At 46.6% G+C, this 24,173-nt stretch overlaps 1 protein-coding gene across 8 annotated transcripts in view; it reads right to left on the bottom strand.

Moving 5' to 3' along the window:
* Positions 1-5,240: 5,240 nt before the first annotated feature.
* The window catches only part of rap1gapb (RAP1 GTPase activating protein b), a 60,663-nt gene continuing 41,730 nt past the window's right edge, over positions 5,241-24,173 (bottom strand). For 4 of the 8 annotated variants that reach the window (XM_061219458.1, XM_061219452.1, XM_061219451.1 and 1 more), the window contains 16 exons: positions 23,316-23,394; positions 22,893-22,946; positions 22,143-22,226; positions 20,344-20,444; positions 19,389-19,518; positions 17,981-18,142; positions 17,410-17,481; positions 16,290-16,376; positions 14,978-15,115; positions 12,714-12,845; positions 12,432-12,535; positions 12,027-12,125; positions 11,142-11,277; positions 10,837-10,927; positions 7,341-7,393; positions 6,539-6,609 (listed from right to left, as the gene is read on the bottom strand). In XM_061219458.1, the coding sequence (XP_061075442.1) occupies positions 6,592-6,609; positions 7,341-7,393; positions 10,837-10,927; positions 11,142-11,277; positions 12,027-12,125; positions 12,432-12,535; positions 12,714-12,845; positions 14,978-15,115; positions 16,290-16,376; positions 17,410-17,481; positions 17,981-18,142; positions 19,389-19,518; positions 20,344-20,444; positions 22,143-22,226; positions 22,893-22,946; positions 23,316-23,394 (1,540 nt within the window). In that variant the 3' untranslated portion in view covers positions 6,539-6,591. Of the gene's footprint in view, positions 6,027-6,401; positions 6,450-6,538; positions 6,610-7,340; positions 7,394-10,836; positions 10,928-11,141; positions 11,278-12,026; positions 12,126-12,431; positions 12,536-12,713; positions 12,846-14,977; positions 15,116-16,289; positions 16,377-17,409; positions 17,482-17,980; positions 18,143-19,388; positions 19,519-20,343; positions 20,445-22,142; positions 22,227-22,892; positions 22,947-23,315; positions 23,395-24,173 lie in introns of those variants that run through there. The other 4 variants (XM_061219454.1, XM_061219456.1, XM_061219455.1 and 1 more) reach the window with 4 other exon arrangements.

Genomic DNA, 24,173 nt, shown 5'->3' with positions numbered 1-24,173 from the left:
AGGGAGAGGGAGGGAGAGGGAGAGAGAGGGAGAGGGAGAGGGAGAGAGAGAGAGAGAGAGAGAGAGGATGGATAGAGAGAGAGGGAGAGAGAAGGGAGGAGAGGAGAGAGAGAGAGAGAGAGAGAGAGAGAGGGAGGGATGGATAGAGAGGGAGAGAGAGGGAGAGAGAGAGAGAGGGAGAGAGAGAGAGAGAGAGAGAGAGAGAGAGAGAGAGGAGGGAGAGGGAGAGGGAGAGGGAGAGGGAGAGGGGAGAGAGAGGGAGAGGGAGAGGGAGAGGAGAGGGAGGAGAGAGAGAGAGAGGGAGAGGAGGGAGGAGAGAGAGAGAGAGAGAGAGAGAGAGAGAGAGAGAGAGAGAGAGAGAGAGAGAGAGAGAGATGGATAGAGAGGGAGAGAGGGCTAGAGAGGGGGAGAGAGAGAGAGAGGGAGGATAGACAGGGAGACAGAGGGGAGAGAAAGGGAGAGAGGAGAGAGGGATAGATGGAGGGATAGAGGGAGAGAGAGAGATTGAGGGAGGAGACAGGGAGGGAGGGATAGAGAGGGAGAGAGGGAGGGAGGGATAGAAGAGGGGAGAGAGAGGGTGAAGAGAAAGGGAGAGAGGGAGGGATAGAGAGGGAGAGAGAGATTGAGAAAGGAAACAGGGAGGGAGGGAGGCAGAGGGAGAGATGGAGGGAGGGAGAGAGATGGGAGTTGGTGTAGGTTTGGTGTGGGTGTGGTGCAGGGTGTGGTGTGTGTTTGGTACAGGTTAAAATCAGATTAAAAATATGACAGCCTTAGAAAATGTGTGAAAATTCGATAACAATAATAACAGTGCAAATTTCTAGGATAAATCTTTAAATTTAATCATTGTCCTTCATTTTATGTTGTCTTAACCGTAGGCTTTGTTCATGGAACATTGATAGTGCGCGTTCCAGGAGATTGGGTACGTTGCATTTGCATTAACAGCACAGTTGGTGGGAGGGACAGTTCGCACAGTAACATGTACAAGAAATATGCATCTAATGCAAAAGAATAAGGAATCAACCCCTTAAGTCGCACAGCCAAAGCATTCAATCCTTTTTTCACAGTGAAATTTTCAGTCCATCTGGTCACAGTATATAAATGAGCAAAAGCGATAAAACTAGTGGGCTTCTTTTACATGCATGCCCCACTCTGTGCCAGGGGGCAGTTTCCATAGCAACATTTGCAGTTGCTCCAGGTATAATTAGTCCGCTGAAGATTTTGCAAGGAAAGAAACTTCTAGATTATTTATATTCTTTATTTCAGCATTCATCCACTGAAATTCTGTGTGACTGTTGTGATGGAGTTTGTGTGTGTTATGTGTTCATCCAATCAGAGATGCGATGGAGTTTGTGTGTGTCATGTGTTCATCCAATCAGAGATGCGATGGAGTTTGTGTGTGTCATGTGTTCATCCAATAAGAGATGCGATGGAGTTTGTGTGTGTCATGTGTTCATCCAATCAGAGATGCGATGGAACAATTTCATAAAAAACATCCTGCATTTAGAATTGTCATAAGAAAAGGAAAGATCTAGTCCAAGTGATATAATCTTATTTATACAGCACACACTCAATTATACAGTACACAAACACTGCAGACTAGGAGTGTGAGTGATCTAGGATGCAGCTTCATAGCAATAATCTGAGATGACACGCTTCTCCCATATTTAGTAAATGATTTTTGAATAAAATGAAATGATTGATTTTCAGTTTAATGCTTTGGAGTTTTTGTGTTGAGTACCCCACAGTGTGGGGGATATTGCCAAATGCTTTTCTGTGCGCTCATACGGATTAATAACAGCGTAATGCAGGAAATGCAGGGAATGCTGGGTTCTTCTCACTATAGAAACATCGTAGTGTTAGAATGTGTTCAGTATACTGTACATTAGCACATCATATTGTGTTTATTTGGTAATATCGTCAGTCCGTACATGTACATACATGAAGGAAGAAGCCAGCCAGAGATGGTGAACTCCCATAAACCCACTTTATTACATTTTTTCTCTTGGTATTTCCAAAAAAGGGAGGGAAATTTAAAATCCAGTTCATTCATACATACATAAGCTTACTTCAGCATTTCATATCAAACACAACAAAACACAAACGCCGTTATGAGCATCAAGCGCTCCACTGCGTGGACATCTCTATTTAGCTCTATGGAATCAGCTTTAAAAACATCAAAAACCTGTGCTTTTACAACTCCGCCCCACTAGAGGGCAGTCGTCATTTAACACACAGAAGTGTGCAGACGCATTTTCTGATTATTCATTTAAAATGAAATGAGTATTTGCTGAATGTCTTCTACTTCTGCAGGAAACGTACCATCTTTGACATTTCAGTTTTTTTGCCGTTTTAATTCAGCAGTAGAAGGAACCAGCATATTATCTGTATGTTGTGTGCACAGAAATGAGACCTGTTATTCGTGTTATTTGTAGAGTAAAGCTGCAAGGTGAAATACATTCTTCCACAGATTACCAATGTGGGTGCTAATGTATAATTAACAAACCACATGGACTGTGACACACTATTACTGGGCTAATTTCACATTGAAAAGCGGCAGTAAATAAATCCAGTGTATTGCCTATTGCCTCTTCCAGTTTCACATTGTTTCAGTTGCAAAAAGTACAATCACCACAGAAAAGTGAAAACTAATCTTGTCAAAATCCATCTAACACTTCAGGACTGAAGTGAAATATGCCCATTATCAGATATGCATTAATTATTCTTAAATGAAATGGTAAAATGGTAAATTATATTTACATTCAAACAGGATGGCAGATCTTAAGTCTTCTCTGAGAGTAGTGTGCTTGCTCAGGAGCAGGGTGTAAAAAGGAGAGTTTCACAGTGTTTGTCACTCAGTGGTGTGGCCGCAGAACGAGGGGCCCGTCTGCAGCTGATTATTGCCTGCACGTCTCCTTACCATTTCATTTCATGCTATTTTTGAATAAATAATTTTTCATTAATCCACTGCTTCCCTATTAATAAATAATATATTCAGCAAAGCTTGTCACAATGATCCTACAAAAGAATTAAAATCAGTGTTTTCCTAAAATATTGCGCATATCCCAACTGTTGCATTTTCACATATATGAGGATATGCTGGTGACTGGCTTTACCGTCTGGTAGAGTTCACCGGTCCCTCCTTTACCTTCTCTCCCTCTTTCTCCATCCCTCGCTCTCTTCCCCCCCCCTTTTCTGTCTATCCCTCGCTGTTTCTTCTCCCCACTCTATCTTTCCCTGACTCTTTCTCTGCCCCCTCTCTATCCCTCACTCTTTGTCCTGCATGTCTGTGATTCTCAGCGCTCCCACTACCATGTCTATCATGTAAATACATGTGATAAGTACACGCACACAGAGTGGGCACACACTGCTGTATCAGAGTGCTGAGGTTCACCACACAGGGTTGTGGTCATGTCGGTTCTGACCTGGTTCTGGCCCGGGTTTTTAGTGTGCAGGGTTTAACCTTTCGACTGGCATTTCGAGTCTCGACATTGCAAACCCTACCCGGTCCTTTGTTCGGTCTCCAGAGCACTTAAAAACAACAGCTCCATATGTAACAATAAGCAATGACAGAAATGAAGAGTGTTACTGTTTAAAGAACAGTGTGTGCAGAGTATACCAGCCATCATCAAATATGGCCCTCAAATCCAAATCCGGCCCTGGTTTGCTTTTCCCCCAGGTAATTAACTGAACACTTAGTGCTACTGATTGGCCAGCTGTCTGGACACCCGTCTCCCGGGTAACGGGAGAATGGAAAGGCAGCTGGGACCTGGCCTATACTCACCTTCTCTCGCCTTTCTTGTTTGGTGGAATACAAATGTCTGGTGAAACTGTTTTAATGTTCCTACAGCAGTCATCTAGATCTGCCCCCATCTGGCACATTAATTACAGTGTTCTGAATCTATTGCTTTCAAGGACGACATCCCTGGTGATATTAAAACGCATCAGTTAATGGACCAAGCCTTTTCGCAGATATCCCCAGACTCGCACACTGTACTGAGCCAGGCCAGGCTCGGCTACAGAGACAGGTTTGGCTGAGAAAGCATTCTGACATTGCACATTACTGAGCAGCTACACACAAACACTATCTATCTACAGTCACAAACACTGAACAATAAACCATACTCAACATCAATCACTTATAACTGACATTTAACAAACGCATAACACCAAACCTGCACAAGCTCTAATGTGCTGGGTTAGGGTTCTGTAATATGCTGGGTTAGGGGTCAGGAATGTGCTGGGTTAGGGGTTGGTAATGTGCTGGGGTTAGGTTCTGTAATATGCTGGGTTAGGGGTCAGTAATGTGCTGGGTTTGGGTTCTACAAGGTGCTGGGTTAGGGGTCAGGAATGTGCTGGGTTTGGGTTCTACAAGGTGCTGGGTTAGGGGTCAGTAATGTGCTGGGTTTGGGTTCTGTAATGTGCTGGGTTAGGGGTCAGTAATGTGCTGGGTTTGGGTTCTACAAGGTGCTGGGTTAGGGGTCAGTAATGTGCTGGGATTGGGTTCTACAAGGTGCTGGGTTTGGGTTCTGTAATGTGCAGGGTTAGGGGTCAGTAATGTGCTGGGTTTGGGTTCTACAATGTGCTGGGTTTAGGTTATGTAATATGCTGGGTTAGGGGTCAGTAACGTGCTGGGTTTGGGTTCTACAAGGTGCTGGGTTAGGGGTCAGTAATGTGCTGGGTTTGGGTTCTTCAAGGTGCTTGGTTCGGGGTCAGTAATGTGCTGGGTTTGGGTTCTACAAGGTGCTGGGTTAGGGGTCAGGAATGTGCTGGATTTGGGTTCTACAAGGTGCTGGATTTGGGTTCTGTAATATGCTGGGTTAGGGGTCAGTAATGTGCTGGGTTTGGGTTCTGTAATATGCTGGGTTTAGCTTCTACAGGGTGCTAGGTTAGGGGTCAGTAATGTGCTGGGTTTGGGCTCTACAAGGTGCTGGGTTTGGGTTCTGTAATATGCTGGGTTTGGGCTCTACAAGGTGGTGGGTTTGGGTTCTGTAATGTGCTGGGTTTGGGTTCTGTAATGTGCTGGGTTAGGGTTCTGTAATGTGCTGGGTTAGGGGTCAGTAATGTGCTGGGTTAGGGGTCAGTAATGTGCTGGGTTAGGGGTCAGTAATGTGCTGGGTTAGGGTTCTGTAATGTGCTGGGTTAGGGTTCTGTAATGTGCTGGGTTAGGGTTCTGTAATGTGCTGGGTTAGGGTTCTGTAATGTGCTGGGTTAGGGGTCAGTAATGTGCTGGGTTAGGGTTCTGTAATGTGCTGGGTTAGGGTTCTGTAATGTGCTGGGTTAGGGTTCTGTAATGTGCTGGGTTAGGGGTCAGTAATGTGCTGGGTTAGGGTTCTGTAATGTGCTGGGTTAGGGTTCTGTAATGTGCTGGGTTAGGGTTCTGTAATGTGCTGGGTTAGGGTTCTGTAATGTGCTGGGTTAGGGTTCTGTAATGTGCTGGGTTAGGGTTCTGTAATGTGCTGGGTTAGGGTTCTGTAATGTGCTGGGTTAGGGTTCTGTAATGTGCTGGGTTTGGGTTCTGTAATGTGCTGGGTTTGGGTTCTGTAATGTGCTGGGTTAGGGTTCTGTAATGTGCTGGGTTAGGGTTCTGTAATGTGCTGGGTTTGGGTTCTGTAATGTGCTGGGTTTGGGTTCTGTAATGTGCTGGGTTTGGGTTCTGTAATGTGCTGGGTTTGGGTTCTGTAATGTGCTGGGTTAGGGTTCTGTAATGTGCTGGGTTTGGGTTCTGTAACGTCCCCATCCAGAGGACAGCTCACGGCTCGGTGCACAGAACACACAGGGCTGAGAGGAGGAGCAGCGGAGAGAGGGGTGGGCCTGCACTGGAGAGTTCCGCTGTGGGCCTGCACAAAGCCCCTCCCTGGCGTGGTGCAGGGGCTGCTGGGTAGGGGGGAGGTCACAGCGAGGGCGCATTCTGCCGTCTGTCCTCACTCCTGGCCTTCATCACCCTCATCTTCATTCTCAGCGGTGCCAAAAACCCAGGAGCACCTGGGATCCCAGAGGGAATGCTGTTGGGAATGCTTTAGGGAATGCTGTTGGGACAGAAGGAGGAGAAGGTTGGACTCAGACAGAAGGGGGGTGATACCAGAACAGCAGTGTTATTTTATACACCACAGGGATTGTGCACTACTGCACAATATGAGCAGTCTACGGTTTTCTACAAATCTTCACAGATACAGCACACCAGCACTCACTCACTCACTCACTCACTCACTCACTCACTCACTCACTCACTCACTCACTCACTCACTCACACACTCACACACTCACACACTCACACACTCACACCCTAACAACTCTACCCACTACCCTAACCCTGCCCACTACTGAAACCCAACCCACCATCCAAACTCTGCCCGTGACTATAACTCCACCCACTACCCTAGCAAACACAGGAATAGGCTGACCTGTTGATGGACATCCATGAAGCAGTCAGGTGACAGGGCCTAGCAGTTCTACAGGCAGACAGACAGACAGACAGATGTAAGTGATGAGGTGATCTGGGGATCACAATTGGTCAGAACCTTAACGGTAAACAGAATACCTTACACTCTTGGGTGAAAAAGGGGTCTTTGGCCCATCAGAGAGGAACCCTTCTCAGCTCTTTATGGAACCCTGGTTATAGGTGTGGAAGCACCCAGAACAAAAACCTTTTAACTAGATGTTTCATCTATTGAGTCACAGGCTTCAATTTGAAAAAACAATTTCTGAGAGTATACAGCACTGAGTAAATGGGACACGACAGCGCAGCAGACAGGGTTATTAATAAGCTCAGGGTACACACTACAGTACATAGTCTGTGCATCGGTCACCTGTAGAATACCTCATTTACTGCACTCACTCAGTAAAGACTCCTTTTCTACATGGACACATTTTAACACGGTCTTCGGTCATGTACTGTACTCCTGCTTTTACTGTTTAACAACACACACACACATAAACAGAGGAAATGCACCCCCACACACCCACGCACGCACGCACGCGCACACAGGACACACACACACACACACACACGCACGCGCACACAGGACACACACACACACACACACACCCACATGGACACACACACACACACACACACACACACACGCATAAACAGAGGATATGCACCCCCACACACCCACGCGCACACAGGACACACACACACACACACACACCCACATGGACACACACACACACACACACACACACACACGCATAAACAGAGGAAATGCACCCCCACACACCCACGCACGCACGCACGCGCACGCACGCGCACACAGGACACACACACACACCCCCACACACCCACGTGCACACAGGACACACACACACACACACACACACACACACACACACACACACACCAGCGGCTGGTCCGGCTTGCCACAGGCCTCGGGTTGGGGGGTCCTCTTTTCCACTGTGGGGGAGAGAGAATATTCAATCATAAACTAATTATAGGTTATTCATTTCATTTTGAAAATAAATTCCAAGTAATGGTGGGCATTGCATGCATCAGTCTTAAGATGGCAATTCAACTGCATCATTTTAAAATGATTATCGCAGATTAAAATAACAATTTCAACAAGAGACTTAATTATGGCACTTCTTGGAAATAAATGGGATGAGAACATTAAGCTTAGTGTGTTGTTTTAAGTGTCTATATTCCATTAATATCATGATGCTTGAATTTGGCAGCTGCCGAATCATTGACCAATAAGAGTGACTGTAAGGGAGCGATGGAGTGCAACCTTTTTTCTCAATGTCCTTGGGTCAGCACCTCACTAAATAGGGAGTGTGTTCTTGATTAATTTTGTTTTTAATACACGTCACCAACCATGTGACCTTGACTCATCTGTGTTCTCTGTTCTCTGTTTGTGTTCTTAGTTCTTCATGTTTTCATTCTTTGTTATCCTCTGTGCTCACCATAGTTTATTTCTGTCTGAGCTCCCGTGCGACCTGTTTTGTTTTTGACCTCTTGTTCTGATTTGACCTGCTGTGTTTGGACTCCCTTTGGCTTTTCGGATTTTGATTTTGGAATTTCGTTTCTGTTTGAACTGTCTGCTTGTTTTCGCACCCTTTGCCTGTGACCTCGACCATTCTCTGGATTATCCTTGCTTTACCCATTTGCCTGGAGACCGAACCTTTGCCTGGACTCTCGTTTACGATCTGCCTAATCTCTGCCATTACTGTTTGCTGGTTATCAACCCCTGCCTGTCTGAACTGCTCTAAAGACTTTAACGTTAACTTCTGTGGTCTCGGGTCTTGGGTTCAGTGTTCTGGTGCCTGACAATCTGCTATGCTGTAGGACAAGCTGCCCATAGAACGCATTTTTCAAATATTGTGTTTTAAATCTCAGTTCAAAGACAAAGCATATAAACACAGCGATAACATTTCATTATGGTTAAAATTGAGCTGTTTGGGAGAGTTTTTTTTTTTTGCTAAAGATTATTACCCACCAGGGCAGGGATAAGAAAACTGAAAGTTGTCAGCAGAAAAAAGGATTTCAACTCCATTCATTTGTCCCATTGACCGTCGGAATTTATGATCCGGAAGTCTATCAAATTCTAACAAACTTTTATTTTCGGGAATGACGACAACTTGTGACGCTGTCACAACAAATTATTACCCCCTCCGGGGTCACGTTTCTTACGTTCCCCTCAAGCGTAAATTAGCGGCGTAAGTTAGCGTCAAGTCGACAGCGTGGTTGCCAAGCTTTATCTGTTGGTTGCTATGATGCGATCTATAAGATACGTTCCCGATGCGTACGGTAGCGTCAACTGGCTGGCGTGTCTTTTTGTGAACGGCATACGCTTAGTCATTACTCTGTCAATAAGCATTTATTTAGTCCGGTGTATGTAAGTTAGCGAAACATATAAAGTGCCAATTTCCCTACAGTTTAAGATAGCGATAGAGATAGCTAGTGCTCATCTCCCGGTGGACTAATATCAGTACCGCTAGCTAGTTAGTGAAACGGACAGCAAACCATTCGGCAATAAATATATGCAGAGAAGTAGATAAGCATGACATAGGTATACATATTCACGTTAGCTCCCTAGGTAGCAAAATAAGAAATATCTAGCTAGCGAGACAGCCAGATAGATCGCTCGCTAACTAGGAAGATAAGCCATAGCTGTTTTTTATTCCTAGCTGGCTAGGGATCTTTCTATCTAGCTGGCTTGATGTAGCCTATATCGTGGTTCAATGTATATAAATAATCGAGGTATTACATATGAAGCACTACATATTCACAAAAGCATCGCTAGCTAGCCGATGCAGAGCATATTACACACAGCAGTAAACAAATATGATTGACGTCATTGCAGAGACGGAACCGGAAACGTGATCGCGGAGGGGATAAGTTTTGTAAGGGGGATAGCATTTGTTATGACAGCCATGCCAAAACGTATCCCCTCCGGGCACACGTTTCCGGTTTCCGGTTACGTTCCCCTAATGCGTTAACGTCATGAGCTAGCGGCAAGTCGACAGCGTGGTTGCCAAGCTTTATCTGTTGGTTGCTATGATTATCTAGTTCCGGAGTGCTTCATATGTAATATCTCGATTATTTATATACATTGAACCACGATATAGGCTACATCTAGCTAGCTAGAATAAAACACAGCTATGGTTTATCTTCCTAGTTCGCGAGCGATCTATCCGTCTGGCTGTCTCGCTAGCTAGATATTTCTTATTTTGCTAACTAGGGAACTAACTTAAATATATCTACCTATGTCATGCTTATCTACTTCTTAAACTTTACAGTTTAAGTTAAACTGTAGGGAAATTGGCAATTTATACGTTTCGCTACCGTACGCATCAGGGGAATGTATCTTATAGATCGCATCATAGCAACCAACAGATAAAGCTTGGCAACCACGCTGTCGACTTGACGCTAACTCATGACGTCCATCCATCCATTATCTGAACCTGCTTATCCTGAACAGGGTTGCAGGGGGGCTGGAGCCTATCCCAGCATACATTGGGCGAAAGGCAGGAATACACCCTGGACAGGTCGCCAGTCCATCACAGGGCACACACACCATTCACTCACACACTCATACCTACGGGAAATTCAGACTCTCCAATCAGCCTAACCTGCATGTCTTTGGACTGTGGGAGGAAACCGGAGTACCCGGAGGAAACCCACGCAGACACGGGGAGAACATGCAAACTCCGCACAGAGAAGCCCCGGCCGACGGGGATTCGAACCCGGGACCTCCTTGCTGTGAGGCGGCAGTGCTACCCACTGCACCATCCATGCCGCCGGTTAACTCATGACGTAAGTTAGCTAATTTACCCAGACAGCGACTCAATCGGCACAGATAGCGTGTAGGCTGGAAGAGTCGCTAGGAGTCTGGGTAGATTTGGGAGTAGCCTAGCCCTAGCCTACAGCAGCCTTTTGGCTAAAGTCAAAGCGGAATATACCCTGCACCTGTTTATCAACATAAAGTGGAGGGAATGCAAAACAGCACTTTTTATTAACTCCGCTAGACCGCATACAGTGCAGTCCGTATGTATTTGGTCAATTAGCACAATTTCCCTTCAAAAGAACCGCTACTCATATTCAGTGGATTACTAGAACTAATATGAAAGTGAAATCAATGTGGATCCTGCCATACTTTAATACGCTCAAAAACTTTATTGTCAGCTTGAAATGGTCTACAGTAGAACATAAAACAGCAATCATCAAATCGACCTCAAATCCGTCCCTAGTTTTATTTTCTCCAATGTAATTCACTGAACATTTAGTGCTACTGATTGGCCAGACTGTCTCCACACGTAACTCCCAGGTAAAGGGAGGATGGAAAACCAGCCTTGATTTGATGATCCCTGCTGTAGAAGACGATCAGAGACTGTTCTGACCTGCTGGGCTGCTGCTTCCACTAGGGGTCGCCCACGAGCTGTAGATAAAGGAGTCACGCTTGTGTGGAGTCCCTGCAGAGGATAGACTCTCCTGCAACACACACGCACGCACGCACACACGCGCACACACACGCGCACACATGCACAGCAATGAGACATGCACAAACACAGTAATAAGACATTCACACACACACACACACACACACACACACACACACACAGCAATGACACACTCTCACACTCACAGGAATGAGACACACACACACACAGACAGAAATGAGACACACTCTCATATACACACACACCTGTGCCGTGTGGTACTCCTCTGGCTGTGCCGGCTCGTTGGGGTCCTCCACCACGCTGCCGAAGCTGCTGCCGCTGGAGGAGTGAGAGAGGTCCGCTGCCTCGGGGATGGAGGGAGCCCTGCAGCACAGCACAGAACTGCACACCTGGTTACCCAGGCAACCTGGTACACTGCTGCACACCTGGTTACCCAGGCAACCTGGTACACTACTGCACACCTGGGTCATTACAGCACACCTGGGTCAGTACAGCACACCTGGGTCAGTACAGCACACCTGGGTGATTATTGCACACCTGGGTGATTACTGCACACCTGGGTCACTCAAGTAAACAGCACAGTATACCTGTACATACACATACTATATTGTCAAGAATACAGCTTTCCACATACATACAGTCCCTAATATTACACAGCAGTCCAGTACACACACAGACGCGCACACACGCGCGCACATGCGCGCACACACACACACACACACACACACACACACACACACACAATCTCTTTAACCAACACCGTCCAGTATACACCAGTATACTCACACATACAACCTTTACTGTCTAAAGACTACACATGGTCACACAATCTCTAAAACCTACATTTTACCGACAGTTTTTGTACAGTACACCTGTATATACCCTTTCAGGGACTGGACCCACAAGCATTTGCACACACAGACTGTCTGAATGAGCTCCAGTCCCATGAGTATGTTACAGGGAGCGGCTGCTGGGACAGTACTCTCACGGATTGGACCATTTGACAGTAACCTCCCTGCGGATTGGACCATTTGACAGTAACCTCCCTGCGGATTGGACCATTTGACAGTAACCTCCCTGCGGATTGGACAATTCGACAGTACTGTCACTGCTGAGTAGATCATTCTCACCTGTTCTTTGTGGTGGCAATCTCAGGTGAGCTCTGATTGGAGGAGTTCTCAGATTTGGGCTCCTGTGAGACGTGCCCACTGTCTGGAGTCTTCTGTGTGCTGGAGCGGGGGGGTGGGGGGGGGGGGGGGCGTGAGATGCAATTCAACCACACCCTACAGCCTCCTGTAAGAACCTCTACACCCTACAGCCTCCTGTAAGAACCTCCACAGCCTACAGCCTCCTGTAAGGACCTCCACAGCCCAGGACATGGTCTTGTAATGGATATTCTGCCCTTAACGAATATTCATTAACTGCGCCACGGCACTGAAAACTGCCCCGACTGAAAGTTCCTGTAGTGTGTCGGGGGGCTGTGACCATTTTCTTTCTGATCAATCTGTGGCATCCCCACCTCATCCTGCACTCACCTCCTCTCCTGCACCTCCTGAATGTTCTCAATGCCGATCGCACTGCTCCTGCGGGTGTTAAAGTTTGCAGACTTCTTCCGCGTCGGACTTTTCCCCGGGATTATCTGAAAACACACAAACAAACACACAAGAAAGCATAATAAACAGTGTGATTCTCTCTTCAGGGGTAACAGGCGGATAGTGCTCTGTAGGTGGGGTAACAGGCGGATAGTGCTCTGTAGGTGGGGTAACAGGCTGATAGTGCTCTGTAGGTAGTTAGGGTTTAGGGTTGGGGGTGCTCACGGTGCCAGGCGCTCGGTGAGCCTCTGAGGGGTTGTGGGTGAAGCTGCTGCTGAGGCTGGTGGACACGGCGCTGGGCTTCCTGCTGCTCAGGCCCATGGCGTCCATGGACTGGCTCCTACTGCGAATCACACGCTGCGGAGACACACACACATTACACACACACACACACACACATTACACATTACACACACACACACACACACACACATTACACACACACACACACACATTACACACATTACACACACACATTACACACACACACACACACACACACATTACACATACACACACACACATTACACACATTACACACACACATTACACATACACACACACACATTACACATACACACACACACATTACACACATTACACACACACATTACACACACACACACACACACACACACACACACACACACATTACACACACACACACACACACATTACACACACACACACACACATTACACACATTACACACACACATTACACACACACACACACACACACACATTACACATACACACACACACATTACACACATTACACACACACATTACACATACACACACACACATTACACATACACACACACACATTACACACATTACACACACACATTACACACACACACACACACACACACACATTACACACACACACACACATTACACACACACACACATTACACACACATACACACACACACACACACACACATTACACATTACACACACACACACACACACACACATTACACACACACACACACACATTACACACACACACACACACACATTACACATTACACACACACACACACACACACACACATTACACACACACACACACACACATTACACATTACACATTACACACACACACACACACACACACACACACACACACACACATTACACACACACACACACACACATTACACACACACACACATTACACACACATACACACACATTACACACACACACATTACACACACACACACACACATTACACACACACACACATTATACACACACACACACACATTATACACACACACATTACACACACACACACACACACATTACACACATTACACACACACACACATTACACACACACACACATTATACACACACACACACACATTATACACACACACACACACACATTATACACACACACATTACACACACACACACACACACATTACACACATTACACACACACACACATTACACACATTACACACACACACACAAACACATATTATACACACACACACACACACATTATACACACACACATTACACAAACACACATTATACACACATTATACACACACACAATACACAAACACACATTATACAAACACACACACACATTATACACACATTACACACACACACACACATTATACACACACACACACACACATTACACATACACACACATATTATACAAACCCACACACACATTATACACACACACGACACACACACACACACATTATACACACACACGACACACACACACACACACACACATTACACACACACACATTATACAAACACACAACACACATTATACACACACACACACACATTACACACACACATTATACACACACACACACACACATACACATTACTAAGTGCCTGTTAGGTCACCCACTGGCTATCCACGGGCTCGTGAAAAGCATTTTGAAGCCCGGGAACTCCAGTTTACTGGCGCCGCCAGTTTGGAGCCAGAGACTGTGCAGTAGGGAAGCCGATACGTAATCTGTCCTTGATTCGTTCACAAAGTTTTGCTGTATTGTCCTAATAACACAATAACCCATAGAAAATTGGCACATGGGGAGGTATTACATGAAGAAAAAACACTGACTGCAACTACATTTTCTTGTTTCGTATTTTGACGGCAATTGTACCATTGATTTTACATTGAAAATGGGTCCGAATGTCCTCAATTCCACCACCAGAGGGCAATGTGCAGCAGCAAAGGGACAGAACCCAGGTACAGAACCCAGGTACAGAGGAAGAAGGAACTAAGAGCACTGGACGACAGGACAGGGGTTTGAACAGACCCTAATGGAAACTAACTGAAAGAAAGAACTGCTCATAAGGTCTTCATAAGAGTTACATGAAGGTGTCATTAGAGTGTCATTGTGCTCAGACGTCACTCAAGCACACATGTAACTCACTGGATTAATCAGCGAGGGTGGTACAGGCCCCGCCCATGGTTGCCCTGGTTACCTTGAAGGACTCAAAGAAGCCACCGCCCCCCCCGGCCCCGTTCTCCAGGCGGTCCTCATCCCCCAGGCCCAGCATGGCCTGGCTGTGCCCGTGAAGTTCCTCATACAGAGTCTCCAACAGGGCTGTCCGAGTGCGCTCCTACACACACACACACACACACACACACACACGTTACACATATTATACACACATTATATACACACACACACACACACACACACACATTATACACATACATTATATACACACTACACACATTATATACACACACACACACATTACACATATTATACATACACATTATATACACACACACACAATACACACATACATTATATACACACTACACACATTATACAAACATCATACACACACACACGTCACACACATTATATACACACATAATACACACACAAACATTATATACATATACACACACACACACACACACACACACACATTACACACACACACATTATACACACATACAGATTATACATACACACACACTGTTATACACACACACATTTTACACATTATAAACACATTAAACACACACAAATTATACACTCAAAAAATACTTTATTAGGTATTTATTAGACATATTTTTTAGACTTCCACTGCTGTAGCCTATCCACTTAAGGGTTATGATGCATTGTGTGTTCAGAGATGCTCTTCAGCATACCACTGTTGTAATGTGTCAGCTTTGACAAGTCTGGCCATTCTCCTGACACCTCTCATTAACAAGGCGTTTCTGTCTGCACCATTCTTTGCAAACTAGTGTGCATGAAAATCCAAGGAGATCAGTTTCTGAGATACTCAAACCACCCTGTCTGCCACCAACAATCATTCCACGGTCAATGTCACTTAGATCACATTTTTTCCCCATTCTGATGGTTGATGTGAACATTAGCTGAAGCTCCTGACCCCGTATCTATATGATTGTATACACTGCAGTGCTGCCACACAATTGGCAGATTTGATAAATTCATGAATAAATGGGCGTAATAAAGTAAAAATGTTACTCAGTAAGTGTATATACACACACACATACACACATTAGATCAGAGGTGGGGGCAGCCTTTAGCCTAGTGTTTAAGGTACAAGATCTGGACCTGTAAGGTCGGTGGTTCAATCCCTGGTGTAGCCACAATAAGATCCGCACAGTTGTTGGGCCCTAGAGCAATTTAACCCACACAATTTGCTCCAGGGGGGACTGTCTCCTGCTTAGCCTAATCAACTGTAAGTTGCTTTGAGGAAAATATTATTGTCCAATCATAATCAACACCGTTCACCCCATCTCTCCTCTCACCTCCAGCTTGGCGAACTTCTCGGCTTTGTAGCAGGCGAGCTCCGCATTGATGAGCTTCGTCAGCAGAAACTCATGGAACTCCGGCCCCTGAGACGGAGATCAGCAGGATCAGAGGGGGGGAGATCAGCTGGATCAGAGGGGGGGAGATCAGCTGGATCAGAGGGGGGGGAGATCAGCTGGATCAGTGGAGGAGATCAGCTGGATCAGTGGGGAGGAGATCAGTAGGATCAGAGGGGAGGAGATCAGCTGGATCAGTGGGGAGGAGATCAGCAGGTTCAGTGGGGGAGGAGATCAGCTGGATAAGTGGGGGAGGAGATCAGCTGGATAAGTGGGGGGGAGATCAGCTGGATCAGTGGGGGGGAGATCAGCTGGATCAGTGGGGAGGAGATCAGCTCGATCAGTGGCGGAGGAGATCAGCTGGATAAGTGGGGGGGAGATCAGCTGGATCAGTGGGGGGGAGATCAGCTGGATCAGTGGGGAGGAGATCAGCTGGATCAGTGGGGAGGAGATCAGCTGGATCAGTGGGGGGGAGATCAGCTGGATCAGTGGGGGGGGGATCAGCTGGATCAGTGGGGGGGAGATCAGCTGGATCAGTGGGGGAGGAGATCAGCTGGATAAGTGGGGGGGAGATCAGCTGGATCAGTGGGGGGGAGATCAGCTGGATCAGTGGGGAGGATATCAGCTCGATCAGTGGCGGAGGAGATCAGCTGGATAAGTGGGGGGGAGATCAGCTGGATAAGTGGGGGGGAGATCAGCTGGATCAGTGCGGAGGAGATCAGCTGGATCAGTGGGGGAGATCGGCAGGATCAGTGGAGGAGACCAGGAGGTTGAGACGTGATCTTTCCAACAAATGGATTGGAATTACGGAGAACATGGGAATTGTCTCACATATTGTTTATACCACAGACGTGCTTATACCTCAGATGTACTTATACCTCAGACGTTCTTATACCTCAACTGTTTTTCTTCTCTTCTGTTACTATGTAAAGAGTCTGAAAAGAGCTTTACAAAAAAAGCTGAATTGAATCTACTCATCCTGGTCTATCAGGAGTCATACTGCTCTAAAATCTGAATGTAAACGGTGGCGTTTCGGTGCAGTTCCCAGCCGTGTGCTGCTCACCTTCCTGAACACCGCAGGGTCGGGGAGAGCTGGACCAAAGAAGGGCACATCATCCCGCGCCGTTACAGACACCTGGGGGGGACAGGGGACAGTGTGAGGGGGGACAGGGGACAGTGTGAGGGGGGGGGGGCACTAAAGGACATTCTGCTGCTTATTTGTGGTCAGATTTAGAGTAGAGTAGAGATGCAGGAGATTTAGTGCAGAGTAGAGATGCAGAGGATTTAGTGTAGAGTAGAGATGTAGGGGATTTAGTGTAGAGTAGAGATGCAGATTTAGTGTAGAGTAGAGATGTAGGAGATTTACTGTAGAGTAGAAGTTCTGTATGCAGTATGAAGGACTGTTGGGGGCAGCCTATGGCCTAGTCGCTAGGGTTAGGGTTAGGGTTAGGGACTGGGATGGCGGTTCAAACCTTGGTATAGCCATGATAAGATCTGCACACCCTTAACCCCACATTGCTCCAGGGCGGATTGTCCCCTGCTTAGTCTAATAAACTACAAGTCCCTTTCGATAAAAGCACCAGCTGAATAACACCTTAATGAATAATGAATTATCGAGCGCAGCGGAGCGTTACCTTGTACAGTGTCCCGCCGTTCCCGGCCCTGGCGTTCTCCGCCTGCACCACCACATACGCGTGCAGGAAGTTGGAGGCGATCATGTCAGGCACGAAGGGCGTGTTCTCCTCCTGGAACACCAGTGCCACGATGTCATTTCCTATGTGCCTCTTCCTCTGGAGCTGCAAGCACACGGCCAGGAGCGTTACCAGGGAGACAGACCAGTACAGCATGCTCCCACATGACTGGTCAGTCCTCCGAGGCACCGCCTTCTCCGTTTAAAATTGTAATGCTACTGTATACGTGCCTGTATATCCTGACAGCTACATGCAATAAGCTCCACATTTAGACATTCTGTGTTCTACGGTCATTTTATTGTGTTTTAACTGTGCTGTATGTACTTGTTTTTTGCAATTACTTAACTCACATTGTCTGCTATTAATGTGATTTTAATGTGATGTTCTCCCCTCAATTTTAACACCTTGCCCAGGGACAGTGGGAACATTTAAAGTAAAAATGTTCATTAATGTCCCTGTTTCCTCTAAACGAATAAACTAATAAAGTAATAAACTAAACTAATAAACTAAGCTAAGCTGAACCGCCCTCATGCTGAACAGAAGGCTGGTGTCCTGCATCGGATGGCTGTGGCTCTCTTTCTCTCCAGATATGCCTGATATCAGCCGTTTACAGCAAACACAATTATTAATCATCCCATGAAGTCTAAATCCATATGGTAAATGCTAAAGCAATTTATTGCATGTTGTAAACCACACTGATGAAATGGACTGCACTTGAAGTTTGTACCAATTTATTAATGTAAATATTTATTTTCAGGGCTGAAGTGTTGTATTCAGGATCTTTACATTGTGCTGCTGAGGGAATATTCCACACTAATGAAGAGGAGAGGAAGAGGAGAGGAGGAGGAGGAGGAGGGGAGGAAGAGGAGGAGAGGAGGAAGAGGAGAGGAGGAAGAGGAAAAGGAGGAGAGGAGGAGTGGAAGAGGAGGATAGGAGGAGGAGGGCACGTCCACACAACAGCGTCTCTGAGCCACATTTACATGCTCAGCACTCTCAAACCCAGTCCTGACATACATGTGACGGGTCATCTGTTCTTTCAGGGTGTTCAGTCAGTGATACGCATTTTAATGCCATTTCATTTTCTTACTGTGATTGGGATTTGTTCAAGCTTTTTGAATACATTTGAACTTTGAACATTTTTTTAAAAGGCACACCTGACCTGGCAGGATGACCACAGCTGTAGGAGGAAGAGGAGGGTGCCAGGTCTTACCTGCTGTAGGAGGAAGAGGAAGGTGCCAGGTCTTACCTGCTGTAGGAGGAAGAGGAGGGTGCCAGGTCTTACCTGCTGTAGGATGAATGAGGCAGGTGCCAGGTCGTACCTCCTGTAGGATGAATGAGGCAGGTAATTTACCTGCTGTGGGTCCCCCTCGGTATAGGGCAGCTTGGTGGACACGTGGAACATGATCTCCTTGCTGTGGAAGTGCGTGTACACCGACTCCGAGCCCGTCTGTCCGTGACTCACGTCCAGGCCGCCCCGGAACCTGGAGACCAGACTCCTGAGAGTCAAACTCCACTTCCCACAATCCCCCTGGGCACTGAGATTCACCCTTCACACCGAACAGCCAATCACAGGCCTTGTTTACCCCCGCAGCCCCACCAGGTTCAGCATGGCAGCTTCAGGGTAGTCACTAATAATTCAGTCCACACGTTTAGTCATTACACTAAACCATAATGCAGTCCACACGTTGAGTCATTACACTAAATCATAATGCAGTCCACACGTTGAGTCATTACACTAAATCATAATGCAGTTCACACGTTTAGTCATTACACTAAATCATAATTCAAAAGATTATATAAAACATTATATTGGTCAGTCCCTGTCCCTGGTGATTGTATGATAGTCAACCTGAAGCGATCATGTGATCAAAAAGACATCACATGACCACATGGAAACATGTCTGATGTTTTTAAAATGCTATTGCATCATACAAATTCTTTCATGATTATCATTATGGATTATTGCCCAGCCCTACATGAGAGTTGGATTTAGTCCAACATGGGCATGAGAGTTGGATTTAGTCACAATAATTATCATTTTTTAAGGCCCTCTTCCCCGCCCACCCATAGAGCACTCATGCCCATGTCAGAAGTGTTTTCACTAGCTGTTGTGTCAACATCCAATAGACACAGCAGTCTTGGATGTTTTTCAAAAGGCCTCAGAAGTTTTGAGATTCTGTAGAGCATCAGGGAGGATTGCAGGAAGTAAGACAACACATGACATGGCAGCAATGACTGCTGTTGCAGAGATTATGGAGTGATTATGATTATGATTATGGCCCCTCCCTGCGGGAGAGGAGGCATACCCTTTGAAGTCGTGCAGCTCGATTTTCTGTCCCAGGAACTCCAGGAACTCTACGAAGGCAGGGCTCTCCTCACTGTTCCCAAACAGCTCCTCTTCTGCTGTCTGCCCAAAGGCACAAACACACTCACACACAGGAACTGAGTCTGCCCAAAGGCACAAACACACACACAGGGACACACAAACACTCACACACAGGAACTGAGTCTGCCCAAAGGCACAAACACACACAGGAACTGAGTCTGCCCAAAGGGAAACACACACAGGGACACACAAAAACACAAAAACACACACACACACACACACACACACACACACACACTCACACAGAAACTGACACAGTAATTTATAGGCAACAGGAAGTAAAGCCTTAGATGTGTAGAAAGACTATGATAGTGACGCATGATATAATCCTCATCATCATTATTACCATGCTCTCCATAAGAAAGAAAACAGAAGAATGTACTAGTAGCCACATAATCTATAGCATTTATAGAATCTATGGTATTGTCATTATACTCTTGGTATGCGTGGTATGGTGGTTCCAGCATCTCAAGAACAATTGCTCTGCTGGGATTTTCACACACTACAGTCTCGAGACTTTGAGAATGGTCCGATTTTACATTACGTTCCATGTCATTTAGCTGACGCTCTTATCCAAAGCGACTTACAGTTGATTTTAGACTAAGCAGGAGACAATCCTCCCCTGGACCAATGCAGGGTTAAGGGCCTTGCTCAAGGGCCCAACGGCTGTGCGGATCTTATTGTGGCTACACCGGGGATCGAACCACCGACCTTGTGGGTCCCAGTCATGGACCTTAACCACTACGCTACAGTCATGTACCTTAACCACTACACTACATTCATGTACCTTAACCACTACACTACAGTCATGTACCTTAACCACTACGCTACAGTCATGTACCTTAACCACTATGCTACAGGGTCATGTACCTTAACCACTACGCTACAGTCATGTACCTTAACCACTACACTATAGTCATGTACCTTAACCACTACACTACAGTCATGTACCTTAACCACTACGCTACAGTCATGTACCTTAACCACTACGCTACAGTCATGTACCTTAACCACTACGCTACAGTCATGTACCTTAACCACTACGCTACAGTCATGTACCTTAACCAATACGCTACAGTCATGTACCTTAACCACTACGCTACAGTCATGTACCTTAACCAATACGCTACAGTCATGTACCTTAACCACTACGCTACAGTCATATACCTTAACCACTACGCTACAGTCATGTACCTTAACCACTACGCTACAGTCATGTACCTTAACCAATACGCTACAGTCATGTACCTTAACCAATACGCTACAGTCATGTACCTTAACCACTACACTACAGTCATGTACCTTAACCACTACGCTACAGTCATGTACCTTAACCAATACGCTACAGTCATGTACCTTAACCACTACGCTTCAGGCCGACGATAAACAAAAGAATACTGTTCTACGGCTGAAACCACCGTGCTGCCCCACCACACGATCCAGGGCTAATTGCGGATTAGGACAGAGACAGAGTTGCACGGTAAACGCTGAAGCTGGTGTGTGAAGCAGCTCCATTACTGAAGCCGGTGAGTGACTGCATTGTGCTCCTTACTGCTCCCGCCCTCAGACAGAGCAGCCAGCCAAGGAGCTGGATTCAGTAGCACAACAAGACCAGAAACCGTGATAACAGAACACACGCCGTCCACAGCCCTGCTGACAGCAGAGACAAAGCCATTCTGAGGCCAAGTGAAAAGTCACAGCACGGTGCCCTGAGCTCACCTGCCCAAACCTCTGATAGACGACCCCGAACTTGAAGTTGTTGCTGATGACATGTTCGTCAAAGGTCACGATAAGCCTGGAGGCCTGGGGGAGAAGGGGGGGGGGGGGTATGGTTACTGAGGGGAGGGGGGACGGGCCAGGATCAAACATGAGGAACCAGATAAAATGAATTTGTTATTTAGCTGACTCATTTATCGAAAGACTAAGCATGGAATAATCTCCCCTGGAGCAATGTGGGGTTAAGGGCCTTGCTCAAGGGCCCAGCAGCCACCTGCTCCTCAGACAGAGGTACAGATCATGGGAGCTCCAGCCCAGGCCTGATCCTCTGCATGGAGCCAATACTGTAGGGCCAGTGGAGGGCCAGCTCCACTGTAAGGCCCAGCTCCACTGTGAGGCTCAGGGCCAGCTCCACTGTGAGGCCCAGCTCCACTGTGAGGCCCAGCTACACTGCGAGACCCAGCTCCACTGTGAGGCCCAGCTCCACTGTGAGACCCAGCTCCACTGTGAGACCCAGCTCCACTGTGAGACCCAGCTCCACTGTGAGACCCAGCTCCACTGTGAGGCCCAGCTCCACTGTGAGGCCCAGCTACACTGTGAGGCCCAGCTCCACTGTAAGGCCCAGCTCCACTGTAAGGCCCAGCTCCACTGTGAGGCCCAGCTCCACTGTGAGGCCCAGCTCCACTGTGAGGCCCAGCTCCACTGTGAGGCCCAGCTACACTGCATAGCCCCTCAGGCCCAGGCCAGGCCTACCTTCGGGTACAGGACGGGGTAGAATCGGTCCACATTCACCTCCTCACACACCAGCTGGGGACGGAAAACACACCACATATAAACCGCTACCACGCATGTGTGTGTATGCATGTGTGTGTGCGCATGTGTGCGTGCATGCATGTGTGCACGTGCATGCGTCTGTGTGTGTGTGTGTGTGTGTGTGTGCGGAACACAAAATAAAAAACAGCAACTGAAAGACACATTGTAACATTGCAAGCGCACAGTCAGGATAAGTAACCATGTATCTTAATCACCACTGAATTAACAGTCTAATCACAGAAAATAAGGAAAACTGTGCTTTAATATGAGTGACAGCAGCGTGTGTTTGAGTGACAGTAGTGTGTGTGTGTTTGAGCACAGGTGCTTTCAGGGACAACATTCCCATATGGATCCAGTGCTCACCTTGGCCATCTGTACCACATTGGGGAATTCCGTCAGACAGGATATGGGAATAACATCCTGATAGGTTTTTAACCTGGACCTGAAAAAACAGAAGAACATTCACGGCACAGTGTGCAGGAGGCAGTTTCACTGCGGGGGGAGTCTCTGTGTTGGGCAACCCTCCGTTCCTACTCCAAAACTGACCCAACACAGGCCCTACTGTCCCAACACTTACACCCAGAACACACTGCTGTGTGAGATACACACCACACCACCCTCAACAGGCCTATTAAAGAGCATCTGTTCCCATGGAAACCCACTATCCAAACGCAAACTCCATACCTAATGAAAAATGCACATGGAATCTGAACATGAAAAAATGTGTACATGGGAAAAAAAGAACCGTGCCCCCTCACTAAAACCTGGGAGATCTAAGACACGGTGTCCAGAAAGACATAATCACTGGTTATATCCATTTATACAAGTGCAGCAGGAACTATATTCTTTAAAATCACTCCATCTGAGAAGCCCTAGTTAAAGGAGCCCCACATAGACACCAAGCAGCAACAGGAGGAAGGTAGAGGGGAGATATACGCAAAAGAGAGGGATATATGTAAAAGAGAAGGATAGAAGTAAACGAGAGGAAAGAGAGGGATAGAGGTGAAAGAGGAAAGAGAGGGATACAGGTGAAAGAGGGATAGAGAAAAAAGAGAGGGATAGAGGTAAAAGAGAGGAACAGGAGGGATAGAGGTAAAAGAGAAGGATAGAGGTGAGAGGGATAGAGGTGGAAGAGAGAGATAGAGGTGAAAGCGAGGAAGGAGAAGGACAGAGGTGAAAGAGAGGGAAAGAGGGGAAAGTGAGGGATAAAGGTAAAAGAGA

This window comes from Conger conger, chromosome 14 (genome assembly GCF_963514075.1).
Source record: "Conger conger chromosome 14, fConCon1.1, whole genome shotgun sequence".
In the NCBI taxonomy this organism is placed as follows: domain Eukaryota; kingdom Metazoa; phylum Chordata; class Actinopteri; order Anguilliformes; family Congridae; genus Conger; species Conger conger.
Note: the sequence above shows the minus strand (reverse complement) of the source record. Positions and strands in the feature narration are given on the sequence as shown.